Below are 21,953 nucleotides of genomic sequence, written 5' to 3'. Positions count from 1 at the left end.
CAGGTTCAAGAGTCTTGAAAATATTCACATCTTTTTCTTGGTATTTGCTAGAACCCTGGCCTAAGAAAATAATCAGAGAGATAGGCTTACTGAGGTACTAAAATTAGTGTGATTTTAGTGGTATAATAACAAAAATTCAGAAGCAAGTAGAATTTTCTGTAACAAATGGGAATTACAAGTCAAAATGGTGAGTTATGCTTTTGAAGAGAATTACATAACAAAATTCTTATAACTTACTATTAAGTAAAATCAATGCCATAAAAATAGGCACTAGAGCTCCAACTTTGCTTCATGCAATGTACATGCACCTATAATCTTTACATACATACAAAATATATTCATAAACACAAACATGGACATCCAGGAAAAAAATACCTAAGAGATACAAAAAGTATTTTACTAAGACACAGGAGCATCAATCATTTTGTTTGCTTCTTTAAATAATTTCTAAATTTTTTAAGGCACATATATATTGGACTTATAATTTAAAAAAAGATAAACGTCGTTTAAAAAAAAAAAAAAAAGAACAAGCAGGCCCAGTGCAATAGCTCAATGGCTGAATCCTTGCCTTACAATTGCCAGGATCCCATATGGTCACCGGTTCCAATCCGGGCTGTTTCACTTCCCATCCAGCTCCCTGCTTGTGGCCTGGGAAGGCAATGGAGGATGGCCCAAAGCCTTGGGACCCTGCACCTGTGCGGGGGATCTGGAGGAAGCTACTGGCTGCTGTCTTTGGATTGCCTTGGCTCTGGCCATTATGGCCATCTGGGGAGTGAACCAGTGGATGGAACACCTCTCTCTATGTAAATTTGCTGCCTCCTCTGCAGGCCCAGGGGGTGTGTCGCCCCCTCCTACCCGTGGCTCACACTCTCGTTGAGCCCCATGTTACTAGCTGGGCATTTTCAGTGAGGCTTCTAAAAGCACTCCCAGTCAGGCAGCAGGAACAAACCAAAGGGGACCAGGAGCGCTCAGAGCTGGAGCCAGAGTCGGTCCCGTCGGCCCCAGCCCGTGCGGGAGGGCTGCTGTGTGCAGCTGCTGGCTCTCCCCACTGGTCTCACCAATGGCTCCACCTAGCTGAATTCCCCAGCTTCCCGTCGATGAGAAACCCACCTGAGTCTTGAAGGTCTCCTCAATGTCCGCGCTCAGCGTGCTCCACTTGTCCGCTTCCTGCAGAGACTCGGCAGCCGACTGCATTCTGGACTTCACCTGGTCAATTTCCACCAACACCTGGGACAGAAACGAGGGGGGAGGTACCGTGGGGCAAATCCTTCCATCAGCGACATAAAACAAGCATCGCGGCATGCCCCTCTCTTATGGAGCTTCTGCATCCCCCAAAACACCAGTCACCAGACTCTGTTTATTGATCAGGTCTTGAATGGTCAATAAGCTAAAAGATCGAGGCGGGGGACGAAGAGTGTGAATGCTGGTAAGATTCTGAAATAAGAAGCAAGCACCAGGCCCAGCGCAGTAGCCTAGTGGCTACAGTCCTTGCCTTGCATGTGCCGGGATCCCATACAGGCGCCAGTTCATGTCCCAGTGCCCCCGCTTCCCATCCAGCTCCCTGCTTGTGGACTGGGTAAGCAGTAAAGGATGGCCCAAAGCCTTGGGACCCTGCATCCGCATGGGAGACCTGGAAGAAGCTCCTGGCTCCTGGTTTCAGGTCGGCTTAGCTCCAGCCATTGCAGCCACTTGGGGAGTGAATCAGTGGTTAGAAGATCTTCCTCTCTGTCTCTCTTCCCCTTGGTATATCTGAATTTCTAATAAAAATAAATAAGGCTTTAAAAAAAGAAGCATCATGTTGCAGCACACTGGGACCACAGCTTGGCACATATATACCCATAGGTGAGTGCCAGTTCATATCCCCACCGCTCTGCTGCTGATCTGGCTTCCTGCCACAGCATCCTGGGAGGCCGCAGAGGATGGCGCAAGTGCTTGGTCCCCCTGCACGTACAGGAGACCCAGACGGAGGTCCAGGTTCCTGACCTCAGCCTGGCCCAGCTCTGGCTGCTGCCAACTTCGGGGGCTTTGAACCAGAGGACAGAAGATTCTCTCTCTGCTTTTCAAATAGATGAAAATACATAAAAATGAACATTCACAAAAACATTTCGGGTTTAAGATGGGTTTCCCATGCATGATATTCTGTCCTAAATCCCTTAGGAGAGTAAGACTTTTTTTTTTTTTTTGAAAGTAAGAATCTAACGTTCAAGACAGAAGCCAAAATACCTGCATGGATTGCGACGTATCCTGTTCAAATTTTTGAATGTCTTCCTTGACGAGGATCATTTGTTCTTTCAGAAAAGACGCCTCCTGTTTCAGGGCTTCTATGTCACAGAGCACCTTGGGCATGTTCTGCAGGGCCTGGTGGCTTGTTTCTACAGCGCAAACAAACAAAACCGGAACAACACGACGGGTGACAATCAGAAGAGTCACCGGTGACCGACAGGAAACCAGGCCCGGGAAGCCGAGGCCGGGGAGGGGCCAGCTCTGCCAGGGGCTTTCTGGTCCTTGTCTCATTCGATGTCCATGCCAGCATCACCAGCTTCCTCCCAGGGGTGAGAGGCCTGAGGCGCAGCGGGCGGAGGCTCCCCAGCCCGCCTGGCACGGCGCAGAGACCAAGCGTCACACGGATTTGGCTCCAAGCTCTGCGTCCCACGAGCCTTTCTGTCCTGCGCCTTCCAGCCCCATGCCCAGATCCTCTGGCTCTGTGAGCTTTTTCGAGGCTGGTTTTTCTACTCATTCCAACACTTTTTAGAAACAGATTTGACTGTTTCCTTGTTTACAGGATGAGGAGTGAGAAAGTATTATTTTGCAGGTCTACCCAATGTTGTGAAGAAAAAAAGTTTCTTTGATGGGTGACCTTGGAAAACAGTTTCCAGCTGCTCTGAGGATGAAACTGAGCTAAGAAAACTCTTACGGGTGAGTCACCTTGGGACCTTCCAACCACCTGGCAGAGACAGCAATGGGTGACACAGCCCACGCAATGCTCCTGCTTACAAACTTCAGCTGCCAGGAAGGCATTCCAGTGACCAAGCACACACGCCGGGCCCCTGACCTCCCTCTGGGTTCTGGGCCCTGGGCCATCCTGAATCTAACTGAACTCTTGGGAGGGTAGGGGAGCAAGGACAAGAATAGAGACACATTTGCGCTACAGGCAACACCAAGCCTTGCACACGCCACTGATGCTGGCTGGGCTGACTTAGCCCTCCCCTTCTGGCCAGCCTTGGTGTAAGCAGCCACTCCCCCCGGGGCGCAGTGGAAGCTGATGACAGAGTGAGCGCCACCCGCATGGAGATGCTGCACACGTTTTCAGAGAGTCTGAGGGTACATGGGCGGTGGTCCAGCAATGAGCTGGAGGCCATGGTAGCCAGTGGATGTGGGAGCGGCCCAAGTTGTTCATGACTACCGCATCTCTGGACACTGCTGCTGGCACCTGGGCTGCCCAGTGAGATTCACCAGGCTGCTCCCTCACAGGAGCACCAGTTCGAGTCCCAGCTGCTCCACTTCCAGCTCCCTGCGTATGGCCTGGGAAACGCAGCAGCTGCAAATCACCCAGATCCTTGTGCCCCTGCCACACACGTGAGAGACCAGGATGAGACTTCTGGCTTTGACAGGCCCCGGCCTGGTTGTTGCAGCCATCTAGGGAGTGAACCAGGGAATGGAAGATTCTCTGCCCCTCCCCCTCTGTAACTCTTTCAAATGTACAAATTTTTAAAATCGCACCATGCACCACTTCACCGTGTATGCCACAGCCTGCACAGTAATGCAGCAAGAAGCAGCTGGCCGGTTTGTTCAGGCGGCGCTTTCATAAATGGTGGCATCCCTGATGGTGGACGGCTGTTTGCCATTAAGCCACCTTTCCGAAGACAGTTACAAAGGAAGACGAAACAGCTGAGGGACTGGGGTTCCTCCTGGCGCTGGCCCCAACCCAGCCCTGGCCTGCACAGATATTTGGGGAGTGAATCACCAGATGAAGGGATCTCTTTCTCTCTGAGTTCCAAGTAAATAAATTAAACAAGCAAAATAAAAATCTTGGGTCTGAGGCAGGTGTTTAGCCCAGCAGTTCAGACCCTAGCTGAGACTCCCTGTGCAACGTTGGAAGGCCTGGGCTTAATGCCCAGCTCTAGTTCCTCTGAATGCACAACCCGGGAGGTAATAGTTAGGTCCCTGCAACCCAATCCATGTGGGAAACCTGGATATGACACGAACCAGCAGACAGAACCAATATAAACTTCTGTCTTTCTCTGCCACTAATAATAATAATAATAGGGTCCGACACCATAGCGTAGCAGTTAAAGTCCGCGCCGGGATCCCATGTGGGTGCCGGTACTAATCCCAGTAGCTCCACTTCCCATCCAGCTCCCTGTGTGGCCTGGGAAAGCAGTTGAGGATGGCCCAAAGCCTTGGGCTCTGCAGCCATGTCGGAGACCTGGAAGAAGCTCTTGGCTCCTATCTTCGGATTGGCTCAGCTTTGGCCGTTGCGGCCGCATGGGGAGTGAACCATCCGACAGAAGATCTTCCCCTCTGCCTCTCCTCCTCTCTGTATATCTGCCTTTCCAATAAAAATAAATAAATCTTTAAAATAATAATAATACTAGTAGCAGCTTGAGCTCTGGAAACAGTTTTGCTTGAGTTCAATCAAGGCTCTAATATTCATGAGCAATCTGCCACTTCTCTCAGTCTGTTTCTGAAGCCATAAAGTAGTAATAACAACAATGCCAATCTCAAAAATCACTCTTGGAGCCAGTGTTATGGTCTAGCACATTAAGCTGCTACCTGCAATGCCAGCATTCCATACAGGCACAGGTTCAAGCCCCGGCTATTCCACTTTCTTTAAAAAAAATGTTTTGGGAATGCAGATCAAATCTACAGAGAGAAGGAGAGACAGAGAGAAATATTTTCCATCCACTGGTTCACTCCCCAAGCAGCCAGAACAGTTGGAACTGAACCAAAGTCATGAGCCAAGTGCTTCTTTCAGGTCTCCCACACAGGTGCAGGGCCCCGAGGACTTGAGCCATCCTCCACTGCTTTCCCAGGCCATCAGCACGAAGTTGGATGGGAAGTGGAACAGCCAGGACACAGACCAGTGCTTATATGAGGTCCCAGTACGTGTGAGGCAAGGACTTAGCCATTGAGCCATCACACCAGGCCCAGCTGTTCCACTTTTGATCCAGATCCCATCCTCTGGTTCACTCCCCAAATGGCCACATGAGCCAAAAGATGAGTTGATGTGAAGCCAGGAGTCAGAAGTCTCTTCCGCGTCTCCCATGTAGGTGCAAGGGGCGCTAGGACTTGAGCTATCCCCCACTGCTTTCCCAAGTCATAAACAGGGAGCTGGATGGGAAATGGAGCAGCTGGGACACGAATCAGCACTCATGTTACGCCAGCACTGCAGATGGAAGATTAACATGAAAAGCTACTGCACTGACCCCAAGCCTCTCTTATTATAACTTAACTGTTCATTCATCTTCCCCATAGGCAGCAAGTTGAAGCCAACTTCTCATTCTCAGCACCCGTTTTTCTCAGTTTTCTAAGCTTTCCATCTCCTTTTTAAAAATTATGCATTTATTTGAAAGGAAGGATAGATAAATATCTCCCAGCTGCTGGGCTAACCATATCTTCAATTTGAGGCTAGCCCAGGCTAAAATGAAAAACCAGGGTCTTAAGCTGGGTCTCACATCTGAGTGGCAAGGACCCAACCACTTGGGCCATCATGTGCCTCCCACAGCGTGTGCCAGCAGGGAGCTGGCCATGGGCAAAGGGCACAGTAACCAGGGACTCACATACGGGATCAAGAGTCCCAGAAGATAACCCGGCATCGAAAGCCCACTCCCCAGTATAAATGTCTTGATACATACATAGAAGATGCTCATGGAGGATGGCAATAGATGCAAAATAGAAGAAAGCATGCAGGGACATAGAGCCCTTTTTTTCAATAACAGGCATGCTGATAAAACTGATAAAGTCAAGTTGTACTTGTTTGGTTCACTTGCTTCCCATGGAAACAGCGTGTGCCCCAACTTTGCAGCAGAGCCCTGCGGAGACTGGGGAACAGTCTGTACTGAATCAACTCATCCGTACAAGTCATACAAGTTGCAGAGTTTCACGAACTAGTTGCTGCTTTGTGTTGTGTTTCATAATTATCGTTTTAAAACCACAAATGGACTTGGGGTTGCAGCACAGCGTGGAAAGCTGCCGCCTGCAAGGCACTGGCTGCTCCACTTCCAACCAAGCTCCCTGCTAATGCATCTGGGAAACCAGCCAGGAGAGCTCAAGGGCTCGTGCCTCTGCCCCCACATGGGAAACGCATGGGTCCCTGGATCCGCCTGGTCCAACGTAGTCACTTATGGGGGGCACTTGGAGAATGAACTAGAAGATCAAAGATTCTCTCCCTCTCCCCATCCCGCCCTTCAAATACATAAATAAATCTTCAAAACAACATCAAATCCAAGTGTTTAACGACTCCATTCAGGCCAGCGCATCTTCCTCAGCAGACAGTAAGATCCATTAAACAAAGTATCCTTAGCTTCTCGCCCCAACATTTCCAGTGTGTTGTTGTCGAACACAAGGCTCTGCCGGCTCTGGTCGCTCTCAAGAGTCACGCCCTCGAGTTTTAAAAGGAAACTTTCTGGCACTGCCAGAGGCAGAAAGTCAGCACCCCTCAAGGAGCAGGTGTCGAAGACAGCCGGACACCCAGCTGGGACTTGCATGGGGACACCTCAGGCATTCTCACCAAACGCCCACCCCGGCCCGCGCCACCGGCCAGCCCCCCGCGCGGCTCACCCTCCACGGCGTGGTTCACCTCTTGGATGAACAGCTGCAGCTTCATGACCAGAGTGGCCGCGTGGCTGTCCGCTTTCCCGGCCGCCGCCGTCTCCTTGGGGCCCGCCTTGAAGGCCGCATTGATCCACTCCTTCACGTCGAAGTCCTCGGCCAGGAACTTGGAGAAGTCCATGGCAGCGCCCGGGCCTCAGCCCCACCCCCTCACGGGGGCTCAGGCCTGGAGGGCTGGCTCTGGAAGTCAAAGAAGATAAAGCAGCAGGCGATCGTGCGAGGACACCGGGCGAGCCGGAACTCACAGCCCGGATAGGTGACCAGCCCCTGGGCGAAGCGTCCGTCCGTCAGTCAGAACGCCGCTCAGGCAGCGGGGATTGAGCCTCGTCGCACGCCGTACCTCTCCCGGAAGTGGCTGGCCGTTACCACGGCGACTGCTCGGCTCCCGGGATGTAGTCCACCTGTATAAATTTATACAGCCCAGCACTGTATAAACGTCCAAGACTGCGAACTCCGGGCAGGTATGGCCAGCCCACGTGTGTTCACATTTGCTGAGCACTAAACTTTATGCTTCCTATAAAAATCTGTGTAGATGAGCGCACTGAGATCTGTCCTCCTGAAGGCTGCTGTGTAAGACCTGAGGCAGTTGGCGAACTGTTTCAGGCAGGTAGCTAGCAGGTGGCACTCTCAGGGGTTGAACACAGGCATGCTGGCCATGGAAGACCGCGTTTTACTGCCTTCCTGATGTGGCCTTTCCGTATTCTGGCCACACTACCGTCCCGTTCTTCATTTGTAATTGGAAATCGTTTTTGCCCTCTTTCCATTCCCTCCCCAGGCGTACTCGGACTCATGGTTTTCTTTATTTGTGGCCTGGACCAGTGGCGTGTCAGAGCAAACCTCCACCTGCAGCACCAGCATCCGATATGGGTGCTGGTTTGAACCCCAGCTGTTCCCTTTCCAATCCAGCTCTCTGCTTGTGGGATGGAAAAGCAGTGGAAGATGGTCCATGTGGGAGTGCTGATAGAAGCAGCTCCTGGCTTTACATGGGCCTAGCTCTGGCTGTTGTGGCTATGTGGGGAGTGAACCAGCAGAAGGAAAAGACTGTGTGTGTGTGTATATATAGTTTCTAAGTACTTTCTCCCAAACTCAAGCCTCTATTTTCTTGATGATGTCTTTTGAGGTAGAAAACTTTTATTTTTGTGAAGTTCATCATCCCATTTTTATGCTTTTGGTGGTGTATCAGAGAAATCTTTGCCTGACAGAATCTTGAAGAATTGCTTCCAGGTTTTCTTCTAAAATTTTAAGTTTTAGCTTTTACAGTTTCGACCTATGACACGTATCGAGTTCACTTTCTGTGTATGGGGTAGCTAAAGGTCTCCTAAACACCGTTTTACTATCTCCCATACATTTTAAACTCCCTGCTTAAGGCCTGGGAAAGCAGTAGAGGATGGCCGAAAGCCTTGAAACCCTGCACCTGCATGGGAGACCCAGAAGAGGTCCGAGATCAGCTCAGCTTCTACCACTTGGGGAGTGAACCAGTGGAAGATCTGTTTCTCCTCTCTATAAATCTTTGTTTTCCAGTAAGAATAGAAGCTAAAAACAATAAATTCATGGAAAACATAGTTTTTTGTGGTTAAAAGTGCAATCTGTGGCTAGTTTTCACAACCTACTCTGGTGAACTTCTTGAAGTCACTGGAGTACACTTTCCAGTTTCAGTTGGCTCCACCTCTTTCTTGGTGAAAACAATCAGGCTGCACTTTTTAAAGAAATAAAAACCATGGTAAGAATCACTGGATTCTGTCCCATTTCCTTAAACAACAAAAACAAACCCAGCTCTTAGTTGATCACAACTACAACGGGGCTAGGGAGGCACACTGGCTGGACCGTGCGGCTGAAGTCGAGCAGCCAGGCACCACTCGTATCCAGCACGATGCCGGAGCCCCCTCCCCATCAGCCTACACTAGCTGTCTTTCACAGCAATGGCCACCTTCTTTGGTCTCCATTCATCCTGTTTTCAATGTTTATCATCTCCATTTATCTTCAAATGGTGACTAAGAGAAAAGGCAGCATTTTAAGCCCAGTGTTAATTCCTCATCCTTCCATGAATGTAACTCTATGTAGTGAGAAGGTTATGAATGAAACCACAGCATTACCAAAGTTGGAAGGACTTTATTGTGGCTGTGGTGAAGTGTGTTCTACTCCTGGCAGAGGTGCTAGGAGGGCACTGAATGCCGGCGGAAATGATTTGCATTTGTTCAAGGCTCAGATTTGCCAGAGTTCTGGTAGCAGCAAGAATGACTCAGCATTGGAAGGCAGGCTTCTACACTATCCAAAAAGGGGATGAAAGCCCAAACCAGGGCAAGGGCAATGAGAACATGAGGGAAGGCAGGCTGTAGTGGGCTGCAGGAGACAGAGCACACAAGGACCAAGCTCCTTAGCAATGTAGACAATGCAGGAAACAAGGATCCACGCAGTCTCAGATGCTTGCAGGAGAACACAGCATGTAGCAGCAGAGGGTCAAAGGACATGTTCTAGACTCAGAATTCAGAACGGGAAGCAACCGTGGCACCTCCCAATCCAGGTACCCACTCAGTCTGAAACATGGATGGGATGGCAGCAAGGAGTCTCAAGCCTGAGCCAACTGTCGGGCACCAGGCTTCACTGGCAGACCTTCGAGTGCCCACCACATCCGAGGGACAGAGGATGGGAACAGACACAGAGGCAGCCCAGGGTCCCAGCAGAGATCGGGGGAGGAGTAAACCTTGGCGTCCCAGCCGACGGGACAATGCAGGAGCTCAAGGCGGCTGCTCCGTGACTAGCTCTGTGGAATAAAGGAGGGACTCCTGGCCGTTCCGTTAGACAGCACTGGTGACACAAACCAGGGCCATTTTCGAGACACCTTTCTCCCTGCCCTCTGCGAGTCTGTCTCCTGGAAAACACACCATTGGAGCACACGTGCATATGTGCACCCTGAACTGCCTGTCCTTCAGCATGTAATTCTCACTCACCGCCTGTGACGGCATTCTTTATAGGAAGACACCGACACAATGATGGAGACCTATTAAAGACTGCACCTAACAGCTACAAAACCTGGAAAAGCTGCGGAGGACTTCAGACTAAATCTTATGTGAATTCTGCTAAACAAAGAAATAATCCCACCATGTATCTGTTTTAACAAATTTTCACATTTGCTGGAAAACTAGCATACCTTAACCTGTTATGCCGTGTCACATACCCACCCAGTGAGTGCTGGCAGACTGCCTACAACACAAGGCCATTAGACCACAGACAGAAGTACCAGATCTTGTGAAGGAAAGCTCCCAACAGGCAGAACCATGCCCTGGTAGGGCAGTTACTCCAACGTCAGAGCCCCACATGCAGTCGTCTCAGCCAGCTTCGGGTTCTGTCTCCCACTGATGAGGCTGAGCATGGCTTGCTGAACCATGCACATCCCAGTTCTCAGCAAGCAGTAGGTGTTCACTGAGTGCTAAGTGATCACAGGCCTCAGTGTCCCCTGCAGACTATGAAACCTAAGACATCCCCCATCCTCCAATGGTCAGGGCTTCTTGTCACTGAGGTGGGTAAGGGACTCTTTATCCTTCATGCAGTTGCCCTCCCCTTTCAGTGGAAGACATCTGTCACCCTCTAAGTGCCAAGTGGCATGGAGGAGCCTAGTGACTCAACACTCCACAAAGCAGATTGGCTACACGATGTTTATTCAGCGACTTCCTGTGTATACAGTGGCCACCTAGATCCTTGCTAGGTTCCCTTACCTCTCTGCATCATGGTTCCCCAACTTGGGTTGGGAAGGCCACAGCCCGGGCTAGCTTGTTGGCTGTGATTGATAATGACTGACTGACACGACGGCACAAAGAGCTCAGAAGAAATGCTTACGGACAAAAAGTAGGAGCAGGGAGGAGGGTCCTGCGGCAGGGCCCAGAAAGGCTGCCCATCCCACGGAAACCTGAGGCAGGTCCAGGAGCTGCTCTCCCCTCCGCCCCAGGGGTGTCCCTCAAGAGGCGATTCTAAGGCACAGTGGTAAAGGACATGATTGGCCCACCCGGCGTGGTCCTCTGGGCTCACAGGCAGCCCCTCGCCCGGACACAGTGCAGCAAGCCTGCCATGGAGATCTTTTCGAATACACACAAGCAGCAGCAACTGTGGATGGAAGTGGAGACGAAGTCTGTCTTGGCAAAGAGTGCCCCAGGGAGGGGGGTTGTTCTCTGCCCCGAGACCAACCAGGTCCCTTGGAAGGTCCCTGAGAACAGCAGCCTGGGAGCAACAAGACTTTCGGAGGCTGACAAGGCACACAGTGGATGAATGAAAAGGTGACGATAACACGGAGAGAAACTTTGGCTCATAAAGCCTCCCAGCTGAGGCAGGGACAGCGGTGTCCAGGAACATGCACAGATATGACTACAGCAGAGATGATGGTCAGAAACGCTTCGGCATTTCCCACACTGCCCACATCCCAAGCCCTGCTCTGCCCTCCCCCAGGCCCCCACAACACACACACACATACACACACACACAGTATCTGTAGAACTAAGTCAGAAGTTGGCATTCAGAGCCTGACATCAGGAAAGAACTCTTGGCACTCTGCACTAAATCACTGTGACGAGTCCTGTCTAGACTCAGGAGCAAAGGTAACCTTGGCCTAAGCTTGACTTGAGGGGTCCATCCTGTGAGCACTTAGGCTGTACCCAAGACAGCCAGGTCAGGGAAGTCTTTTACTTCTCCTACTTCGCTGAAAGGCTGTCCACCTTGGTTGAATGTCAACTTATACCGTAATCGGATGGGTTCCTGGAATGTGAAACAACAACAAAGAGCAGTATGTTAGTGGGCAGCAGCACAGAGCCCAGGAAAAAGGCCTCCACCCACCCAGCAGTCACCAAGGAGCACTGTGAGTGTGTGCGTGCGTGTGTGTGACTGGGTATACCTGACCCAGTCAAGGCCTTCAACCAACCAACAGGACACATCGTGGATCAGCACCCCCAGGAGCCCCTTCTGCCCTTCTGAAGACCTGAGATGAACTGCCGTTCCAAGAGACTGGCTAACAAAGAGAGGCCTCGCCCCGTGAGACAGCCCTGAGTCTAGCCGAGATGGAGGGATGAGCGGCTCTGAAGTCCTGGCCAGGGAGAATCCATGTGGCCCTCCCTCAGTACCTCACTAAGGAAACCCATCACAGACCTGCTTCCAATAAGCTGCAAGGACAAGAAATGCCGGCAAGGGCTGCTCTACCACCACCCTCCACTGGAACCAACCACGCTCTGGATGGAGGCCTCAGAAAGCCTCTCCAGCCAGGAAGTGACCCTCCCACACACACTTCCCTGCCACCAGAGACGCCAGAACATACTTTGTGTGGATTGTCGAGCAGCAGCATCTGAGAAATCACAGCTGGAGGTGTCAAGGGACTGAACGCAGGCAGCTTGGAGCTGGATGCCGGCTGCAGCTTCACTCTCATCGACTATTGGGAGGGAAAACCCAACATAAACCTCATTCCCAACAGACGACAGATTCACTGAGCGAGAACAAATGGGCTTCATCCCCACACCACCCCCCAACAGGGCATGAGCTCTCGGGAAATGTGGTACTCCAAGGCACCAGCAGGAGTCCAGCCAGATGTCTTCCAGTGACTGAGGGAAGTACCCAAAAAGCTTTCCATCCATGCAGCGAATGAATCTAAAAATGGGGTTCAACAGTTGGCATTTGAGAAGCAGCATAAGGAGCTGGGCATATCAGATTGGATTTTAACTGCTTCTTACTGGCTTTGTAACCTGGGACAAAATGTTCAACTTCTAAGCCTTGTGTTGATAATTCATAAAATAGGGTGTTTTAGAGTTTATAAAAATACTAAACCTTAAGATTACCATGAGGATTACAGACGCATATCTTTTGTCTTTTCCCTTTGGAAAAGCCCCTCCCTCTGTGACTGCTATGGCTCTGCTGCCCTTAAAAATGGGTGGATAGGTTATCCTGACTGGCCAGGTGCCTCTAGTCTTAGACACAAGTGACTGGTCCAACAAATGCAAGAAACATCAAAAAGGCCAACTAAAGCCCATTTGTGGATAACATATACACATCCTATGCCAATGAATTTCTTTCTGAGATAAAAAAGTGAAAGACCACATAACCATGGAGCCGCTTTGAGGAAGGAGAATAGACCCAAGGAGGAGAGTTGATTGAAGAGATGGAAAGAGACAGATGATAAGGAATCATCAATAACCTACCTGGAACGACTGGCACCTGACGTCACATAATCAATAATGCTAGCCAGTGAGCCAGTAAATTCCCCATTTCATATGAAGTTAATATAAGCGAAGATTCCATCCCTTATACCTCAAAGATAAGGCCCCGGCCAGTGACCCAGTACCCAATAATGACCAAGTGCAAAGTCAGAAGGAGCAGGCGAGAGCAGGTACACTCACCTTTGGCACAGCCACCTGAAACATGATGTCCCAGACAGGCTGGGTGGCAGTGCTCATCATGGTCAACAGCAACACCTGCACCTCTGGGTGGCCCGGGACCCCCGTCTGTGAGAAGTGGAGCAGAATTCTGAATCCATTCCGGTCATACACGATAATAGGAGGCAGGTTACCTGTCGGACAGGGATCCAACCAAATGGGTTAACACTGCTGCCAAGCACCCTGACAGTCAGGGCTAAAAGAGAACGGGCGTGTTATAAGCGAATGCTGCTGCTGCTCCATTTAGAACAGTGTTGGGCCTGAACCCTTCCGTGGTGCAACAACCCCGGTTCTTCTGGGAGCCTCCCATGACACTCCAGATTCTCTTCTCCCCACCATCTAAGCAGCATTCTACAAGTTTTAAAAATAAGACTTTTCTGGAGGGAGATGTGATTATGGTTAAAATAATGTTAACAAAGGAAACACAAGAAATCAGAAAGAGTAAAATTAAAAATGTACCCAGAAATTACGTTGCTAAGCCACTCTAACATTAGCTGGAGGGGTGGGCAGGATATGTGACACCACAAAATGAGAAGAGGAGCGAGAGGGGTAGGGTTATCAGCATTAACAGAAAGCTGAAGGGCAAGGGACGCTGGCCACAGGGAAAATTACAAAAGGTGTCGTCCAACCTTGGAGCGTATGCATTGGGACCGGGCCTCCTCAGTTGCCGATGCCTGTACAATGGACAGCACGTCCAGATACATACGGGGGACATGATGGCAAGCTCATCTAGGCCAGCAAGGGATACTGACTGCCTCACCAGAAGATGGAACGCAGAATAGGTTGGACAATTTTCCTGGCCAAGCTTTGCAGCCTGTTCCCAGGCCTGTGGATGCACCAAGGTGCACTTTGTCAACCAACAGACCTTGGAAAGATTTTCTCAACCTTAGAGCATTGAAACTGACAACATTTTCAGGGCTATCAAAACCACTCAAGTAACACCCTCAGAACACTCTTCACATGAGGGTCTCTTGGGCGTCACCACGTCCCCCTCCCCTTCCTCCTCTGTGCACAGGAGGAAAAAGACTGAAATGTGTGTCCCACCCACCTTCCTCCATACCTGACTCTCCCTGCTCTAATCAGAGGCATACGTGGACATGCATGTGACATGTGAACAATATTAAAAATAAATTAAAAATAAATAAATAAATGGAGCAAGGACAGATGCAAATGTAAGAATACAACATAAGAATATATCTTCGGGGGCTGGCATTGTGGCATAGAGTTAAGTCCCCTCCTGGAATCAAACAGGTACCAAATGCTTTTTATGTTTTAGTATTTTTTTTCCTTTTTTAAAGATTTATTATTTTTTTTATTGGGAAGTCAGATACAAAGAGAAGCAGAGACAGAAAGATCTTTCGTCCACTGATTCACTACCCAAGTGACTGCAATGGCTGGAGCTGTGCCAATCCAAAGCCAGGAGCCTCTTCTGGGTCCCCCACAGAGGGGCAGGGTCCCAAGGCTTTGGGCTGTCCTCTGCTGCTTTCCCAGTCATTTGGGAAGTGAACCTACAGATGGAAGCAGAGAGCTGGAAAGGAAGTGTAGCAGCCAGGATACAAACCAGTTCCCATATAGGATCCTGGTATATGTACGGCGAGGACTTTAGCAACTATGCTACCAGGCTGGGCCCCTCTCTAACTTTGCTTTTCAAGTAAGTAAATGAATCTTATCAAATAAACAGCCCAACCAAAAACACCCATGAAGCCAATTCTTACCCTCACCTCCAAGGAAAAGTTCCACCACTCATGTTTCCAAATTGAAAGGCCACTCCACCCACATGGAGGGGAAGGAATGGCAGTCTAACAGATAAGGCGACAGCAAACATCACTTACTGGGCTTGACTGACTCCAGCGGGACAAACACCTGAGCCAGAGGTGTATTCTGCGAGGCTGGGGAAGAAGCCAATGGGCCGGCCTCCCAGGACCAACCTGGCGAAGACTTAGTGCCGGGTGGAACTTCTTTGGGAATAGTTTTTTGTGGAACATAATTCCTGGAAAGATTAAAAAATTACATATATATATATATATATATATTTACACACACACACACACACACACATGAAGACTAGCAAGAACTTTAGAGAAATGCAGGAATCTAATTAGGCTTTCAGGACAAGATTGGGAAGGAAACACACACGTAGGACTTCAGACAAGGAATCTCATCTAGCCCCAGTTTCCTCATCTATTAAGTGACAACACAACAGTCTACCTCAGGGGACTGCAAATGAGAATGCACATACAAAGAAGCAACAGCCTAGAGCTACTGGGGGGAGGGTGACTCAGCAGTAGCTGTCTGGAAATCCCCGAGGACTAGTGGCTGGCTCAGGTCGTTTCTCAAATGCCGTCCCCAATGGGGACACACAGATTAATGGCATGCTAAACTGCATGACTATGCCCACTGGGAACACAAACTGAAAACCTTCTACGGAACTCTGGGGAGTAACCCATCCAAGTCAGAATGATGACTGGCATGGTCACAAAACCACCAACAGGCAGCTGATAGGTATGAGCTCCTGGCACAGCTCTGGGGTCATGGTTAGGGACAGTGGCACCCTCAGGCTTCTGGGTGCACAGTGAACTACTGGGGCTCCTCCGGAAGCCAAGAATACCCCTAATGGTCATTATGAGTGCACAGGGACCTTTGGGTACGCACTGTAAAGACACTGTTGGGTACCTCGCCCTGGCAACTGTGGACATCGCCAAGCAGATTATGCTCAAACATGTCCCCACAACGACTCATAATGTGCTTATTAAAACAGCAAGGCACATGTCTAGAAACCCACAAGGGAACTCTGAGACATAACATTTTGCAAAATAAGTTAGCCTGCAACACGCTGCAAATTATGAGCCCTGTGTGAGACCACAACACCAAATGGGAAAGAGGAGTGCCCACACTGTGTTTAGGCAGTGATACTGAAGCTTTGTGAATGAATCTGCCTAACGTCACGTGACAACATCCTCACCGACTACTGCCCATCCTTAAACACAGCCATTCCCCAGGCCAAAGCTGATGTGTTCCAGTAACCCAGGATAAAAGGGGAGGAGGAGAAGAGGCAGCCAACTCAACAGTGGGCCGACTTAAGAGAGCCATTCCCTGGCCCTCGCTTGAGGAGCAGCAGCAGTGGGCAGCTTCTTCCACTCACAGCGGGCCTGGAGACGGCTGGGCCGAGAGCAGATCCAGCAGGTTCCTGTCCGTAGAAGGGTTCTGAGCACCACCACCAGTGGGATTCTGCTTTTCTTTAGCGGTGTGCTGGCCAGGGACCTGTCAAACCAGGAATGGCTGAGTAGGCCAGGGGATGGGTGACAACCAACTAGGCTAAGGCTCAACACGTGTCCTGGAGCAGGGGGGAAGAGGGCAAGAGTACAGGGCTCCAAGGCCCTGTGCGAGTGGGGGCCCGAAACAAGTAAGATGTGAACCCCTTGGGGTGTTCAAGTCACACAGGATGGTGAGGAAAGCTCTGCACCCTCTCCCACCCCCACACTCTCCCCTACCCCCCAGCAAGCACAGACCCAGTACAGTGACCCTCCACCCCTAGATGGTGCTGCCCAGGAAAGCAGGTCTGAAGGACCCTTCCCTCTGCTCCCCACTCCTCCCTCTTCTTACCTTGCTTCCAACAGGGGGGTCACCAATCCCTGTAAGAAAGCAACAGGGATGCACAGCTGTAACTTGACCTGCTTCAACATGGAGATCAAGGCCATGCCCATTGTTTCTAAGACATTTAGAAAGACTAGACCAGCCAGAGGCCTACCAAAGGTCCCGTGCCAAGACCTCTCTCAGCTCTGGAATGAATGTGCACACCTGAGCAGCCAGGCACACTGAGCACGCATTGCTCCCTGCCCTCTCCTGACCCAGCCCACATCGTGCCTGCCCCCGCCAGCACTCCCCGCACCTAAGGCCTCCAGGTCCTGATGAAGCAAAGATGGCCCCACAGTTTCAGCCTGCTCAGTCACACTGTCCACCTCCAGGTCAATCAGGGGGCAGTTCTTCATGCAGCCAGTTGGGTTCTGGAAGACTACAAGAGGCAGGGTTAGGGCAGGCCATCAGGTGAGAGCCAAGTCTCCCCAGATACCCCGTTAACTTCCCTCAGGCATCCTCCTTTGCCGTGTGCCCTGTCCCAGACTCAACAGGCATCTGGATACTGAAGCAGCCACAGAACTTCCTGCCCAATTAGTGCTCAGAGAACCTCCCCTCCTCACCCCCTGCCAAAACCCATCACCCCTGGAAGGAGCAGTATGGGCATCTCTGCCAGCTCCGAGGTTTCTGAGCATGGCTGCCTCCCAGGCTAACAGCCACAACATGGCAGGCCCAGCTGTCTTTCCCCTCCTCCTACCCCCATGAGACTTGTTTGAAGAGATCCAGGCCATGGACCCAAGGGCTCAACGGACCAAGTGACAGGGCTTGCCAGGCCGCCATGAGCCAATGCTAAAGACTGCTGCTCTTGTCTGGCACCACAGGATGTACCTGGGAGAACCAGGGCCAGACACAACACAGTCATAGCTTCTGTGTGTGGTTGGAGCTGGGGTCCAGCCTGGAGGCAGTGTACAAGGACACCTGCACAGCTGTCCTCACAGGGGAGGATGGAAGGCAAGCTCATTTCTGCACCCTCTCCACTTCTGGGGGGGCCTTTCCTCCTGTGCGACTTGCAGGCTGCCCCAAGGTAGAAGCAGGATGCGGCTCGGAGCACCTACCTCTGGAGACAGGTATGTCCCCCAGTGAGCTGGACACTGTGTTCCCAAAGGTGACACGGCCTTCCATCACCTGCTTGTAGAGGAGGACTCCCTGTGTGAGCAGATCATTTGCCTGCAGGATCTCCGCTGAGGAAATCAATCAGAATCCCACTTATTTAAGAGGTAGAATGAGTGAGAGAGAAAATATTTTCCATCATGGTCACAATGGCTAGGCCAGGCCAAAGCCAGGAGCCAGGAATTCCACCCAGGTGGCCTATCATTCACTGTCTTCCCAGGTGCGTTTGCCTCTTCCAGACCGCATCTCACAAACACTGACATCCTTAGTTCCCAAGGGAGGAGGAAACATTTTTTCCACAGGTACATTTAATATTATTCAACATGACATGCTTGAGATGTGGTTCTTTCAATGAGACTTTAAAATATGTAAACCACTCCAAAGGCCTGGGCCGGAGCCAGGAGCCAGGAACTCAGTCCAGGTTTCCCACATGGCCGGGACTCAGCCACCTGAGTTACCACATGCTGCTGCCAGTGTCTACAACGGTGAGAAGCTGAAACTGTGGATCAGAATCCAGAACTGAACCCAAGCACTCTGGGATACAGGAATTCTAATTGCCGGGGATTAATCTAAAATTGAAATTTAGAGCTGTTTCGTCAACCTGGGCGCAAACAATCGAAAGACTCCTAACTCAGGCATTTAGCCGTGTCAGTTAAGGATCACCCAGGTGGACATCCAGCTCCAGCTCCCTACTAATGCTGGCCCCCAAAGCCAGCAGTGATGCTCAGGAAATCAGGTCCCTGGGCAGCCTCATGGGTGCTGTGGGTAGAATTCTGACCTCCTAGCTTCAGCCAGACTCATTCTCAGCCGTTGAAGCAATTTATAGGGAACAAACATGTGGCTGGGGCTGTCTGTCTCTATTTGCCTAAAAAATCAAATTTGGAAAAAGTAACTTCTTAGTACTTGATTTAGTCACTGAAAATTTATTTAGGAGTATTTAGGAATCAGTTGGCATGCAAATCTGCTTTTAATTTCTGAGTCTCCTAAAGTTTTAAACGTAGATCAATATTTTCAATGAAAATTTGACATTCAAACTGAAATGTAAAAAAAAAAAAAAAAGTACTAAATTTTGAAAACGCATGTGAGTGTCCTAGGGTCTGGGTTACTTGCAAATGAACCTCTCCTAGAGGAAAGTGGAGGGTGGCAGGGCCGGGGCTGGGTGTGTGCGACTCCCTCGGGCACCGTGCTGGGAGAGGACCTCAAGAGTGAGCACCTTCTGTCGTTTGGTTCTCACGGGGCCAAGTGTTTCTGTGGCATGCACGAGGTGTTTACCGAGTTCCACTTGGCTGTCCTTGACCTCACCGCAGCCCCTAAGGAACTGAGGGGTTTTGATTGTAATTCCATCCACAGACAACCAGATGCCAGGGGCCTCCTGAATTCTTCTTGCTCCTGCACCTGATCAAGCCCCTGATCTAATTGGCAATCACCAAAAGTGGGAGCAAGAGGCATTAATCACTACCACGGTGGATGCAGTCAGCAAAACTGAAACCAAGGAAACATGACAACTCAGACCAACGATACGTATGCATGAACGCGAGAAAATAAAGATCTGGTTGGCACTGTGTTGTAGCAAGTTAAACCTCCACCTGCCGTGCTGGCATCCCATATGAGCACTCGTTCGAGTCCTGGCTGTTCCAGCTCCAATATAACTCCCTGCTAATGCTCCTGCAAAAGCACTGGAGGACGGCCCAGATGCTTGGACCCCTTCATCCAGAGGATGCTCCTGGCTTTGACCTGACCCAGCCTGGCCACCGCAGTTGTCAGAACAGTAAATCAGGGAATGGAAGATAGTCTCTTTCTCTCTCCCTGTGTGTGTGTCTGTCTGTCTGTCTTAAAAAAAAAAAAAAGACTACAGAAATACCAACAAATGATGCCATAGTATGTCCCAGTCTAATTTGGACACATGATTAGAGAAATGATCAGGACAATCTACACACTAATACCTGACTGCTTCAGGACGTTTGGAATTTGTGTGGTGGTACAAGGAGAGAAACAGGCAGGCCAGGGGCCAAAGTGCAGAGACTGGAGAAGAGGGACAACTCCCTAGTGTCCGCCCCAAGCTCCCCTGAGTTCCCCTGCAGTCTGGCTCTTCTGGGTCTCTCACATGCTGGAGAAACCTTGGGCGCCCACACGCCTGGCTGTCTTGCTGGGGCTTGGGGGATGTCTCTCTAGGCTTTGCTTGCTGCAGCCTACATCTTGCTGGACGGCTCTTCTGAGTCAGGCAGGCCTGCCTTTCCCATGCCCACTCACCACCCGGAAGCCCCTCTGTCCCGTCCCTGGCCCACAAGGACCATACCCGTGTCACACCTGGGGAAGAAAACTCACCGAGTGCGTCATCGTCATCCGTGGTGTCGCTCGCCAGCCGGAACAGCGTGGGCCGCAGCTTCTCACACCTTTCATACACCACCTGCAGTGGGGCAGGGGAAACTTGACTCACAATGCACCCGGACCCCGCAATGCAGTCAAACTACAGCAGGCCTAGGGCTGGGAAGCGGGGGCAGGAGGGCTCCCTGGTCTGTCCTGCAGACAGGTGATGGGGAGTTTCAGGAAAAATCTGGGCTGCAAGCATTCCGAGTTTGGAAAAGTAAAGCAGGTAAGAAACACGATACAAGACTTGAGCTCAGCAAAGAGCCCACCGTCTCTGAATCCACCGCTCGGCTCCCCGCCCTGCCCCTTGCTGCAGCAACACGACAGTGTCCACTCTCGCCACCAACACCCACACTCCCTGATCTACCCATGCCAGCATCTCTTGGGCCCAACACTCCTGTGATGCCCACCTCAGGTTCTCCCTCAGCCACACCCAGCCTGTGCCACCTTCCTCATCCCAGGGAGAGTGCGCCCCAGGTCATTCCATCCTCATCACTGCCAGGGAGATGACACTGTTCTGCACACCCCACACTGTCTTCCCTGAAGCCAGCCCAGCTGCGCGTCCTCTCCTTCAAGGCGGCCTCTCTCTCCTGCTCACTGTCCTCTCTGTGGGCAAGGGAGCTGGGCTGGCACAGTGCTCAGCACGCCAATGCCCTCCTGAGGCACCTGCTGCCGTCTCACCACAGGAGGGAGTGGACTCGGCAATATCCACCGGGTCCAATCTTTCTGCCCCCAAGTACTGTCCCCTCCACCTGCCCACAGAGGGTAAGTTCAGCGAGAATCTCCCCCAGCCCTGTCCCTGTCCCAGCTGCCTGGGCCAGCCAGCACACGCTGGAGACATGCTGCCAGACAGACTGGAATCTGGAATTCCATTGGTCTGTGGGATGGAGCTCTGTGGGATCTCCCACACCCAAACAGCACAGGCTGCAGCATGGAGAAGGCTGACGCCAGCCTGCAGGGGGAGGCAGAGAGCAGCTTGCATGCAGGGCAAGAGAGCCAGGTTGGCTGGGCAGGCAGGGCAGCATCACAGCCTCCCTGGACAGAACGACCCAGACCGGGCTTCGCAAGTACACAAAGGCACCAGCAACAGAAGAACTGCACTGAACTGCACTGAAATTCAACATTTCTGCACTTCAAACGATACTACTGAGACAGTGCCAGACAGTGCCAACGGCCCACGGGAAGGGAGGAAATTCACTAGTACCACAACAAGACCGGCGTTTCTCCCATAGACAGGTGGCCAGTAAGTGCACAAAAGAATGCTCAGTAGGCTCAACATGGCCAGGGGAAGGACAGAATGGGACTGTGACACCACTGCACACGAGCCAGGGTGGCTTGTCACCAAAGACGGACAGGAACAAGTGTTGGCAGCACATGGAGCCTGGGACCCCCCCCCCCCGAACTGCTGGGGGGTGGGGACAGATCATAAGGCAGTCTGGTAAATATAGACTTAGCCCATGATCCAGCAATTCCGCCCCTGGGCAGACACCCATGGGAACTTAAGACTTAACGTTTACGGAGAAACCTGAATTAGTCCTAGCAGCGGAACAACCAGAACAAGCCAAACACCCTTCAGCTGATGAATGTACCAACACGATGAGGTGCAGT

The 21,953-nt window shown here is 51.1% G+C and overlaps 2 protein-coding genes across 3 annotated transcripts in view; both read right to left on the bottom strand.

Moving 5' to 3' along the window:
* COG7 (component of oligomeric golgi complex 7) overlaps positions 1-7,132 on the bottom strand; it is a 48,019-nt gene extending 40,887 nt beyond the window's left edge. The window contains exons 1-3 of one of the 2 annotated variants that reach the window (XM_040973203.1): positions 6,781-7,132; positions 2,224-2,372; positions 1,111-1,227 (exon numbers count right to left, since the gene is read on the bottom strand). In XM_040973203.1, the coding sequence (XP_040829137.1) occupies positions 1,111-1,227; positions 2,224-2,372; positions 6,781-6,952 (438 nt within the window). In that variant the 5' untranslated portion in view covers positions 6,953-7,132. The remainder of the gene's footprint in view (positions 1-1,110; positions 1,228-2,223; positions 2,373-6,780) is intronic. The other variant, XM_040973204.1, reaches the window with a different exon arrangement.
* Positions 7,133-8,920: 1,788 nt separating this feature from the next.
* GGA2 (golgi associated, gamma adaptin ear containing, ARF binding protein 2) overlaps positions 8,921-21,953 on the bottom strand; it is a 29,146-nt gene continuing 16,113 nt past the window's right edge. The window contains exons 9-17 of the mRNA XM_040973205.1: positions 20,304-20,385; positions 17,924-18,049; positions 17,125-17,247; positions 16,839-16,867; positions 16,378-16,496; positions 15,068-15,225; positions 13,200-13,369; positions 12,128-12,238; positions 8,921-11,574 (exon numbers count right to left, since the gene is read on the bottom strand). Coding sequence (XP_040829139.1) covers positions 11,464-11,574; positions 12,128-12,238; positions 13,200-13,369; positions 15,068-15,225; positions 16,378-16,496; positions 16,839-16,867; positions 17,125-17,247; positions 17,924-18,049; positions 20,304-20,385 — 1,029 coding nt within the window. The 3' untranslated portion in view covers positions 8,921-11,463. The remainder of the gene's footprint in view (positions 11,575-12,127; positions 12,239-13,199; positions 13,370-15,067; positions 15,226-16,377; positions 16,497-16,838; positions 16,868-17,124; positions 17,248-17,923; positions 18,050-20,303; positions 20,386-21,953) is intronic.

Source organism: Ochotona curzoniae, unplaced genomic scaffold, assembly GCF_017591425.1.
Source record: "Ochotona curzoniae isolate NIBS_2020 unplaced genomic scaffold, NIBS_Ocur_1.0 contig_2321, whole genome shotgun sequence".
NCBI classification, from domain to species: Eukaryota; Metazoa; Chordata; class Mammalia; order Lagomorpha; family Ochotonidae; genus Ochotona; species Ochotona curzoniae.
Note: the sequence above shows the minus strand (reverse complement) of the source record. Positions and strands in the feature narration are given on the sequence as shown.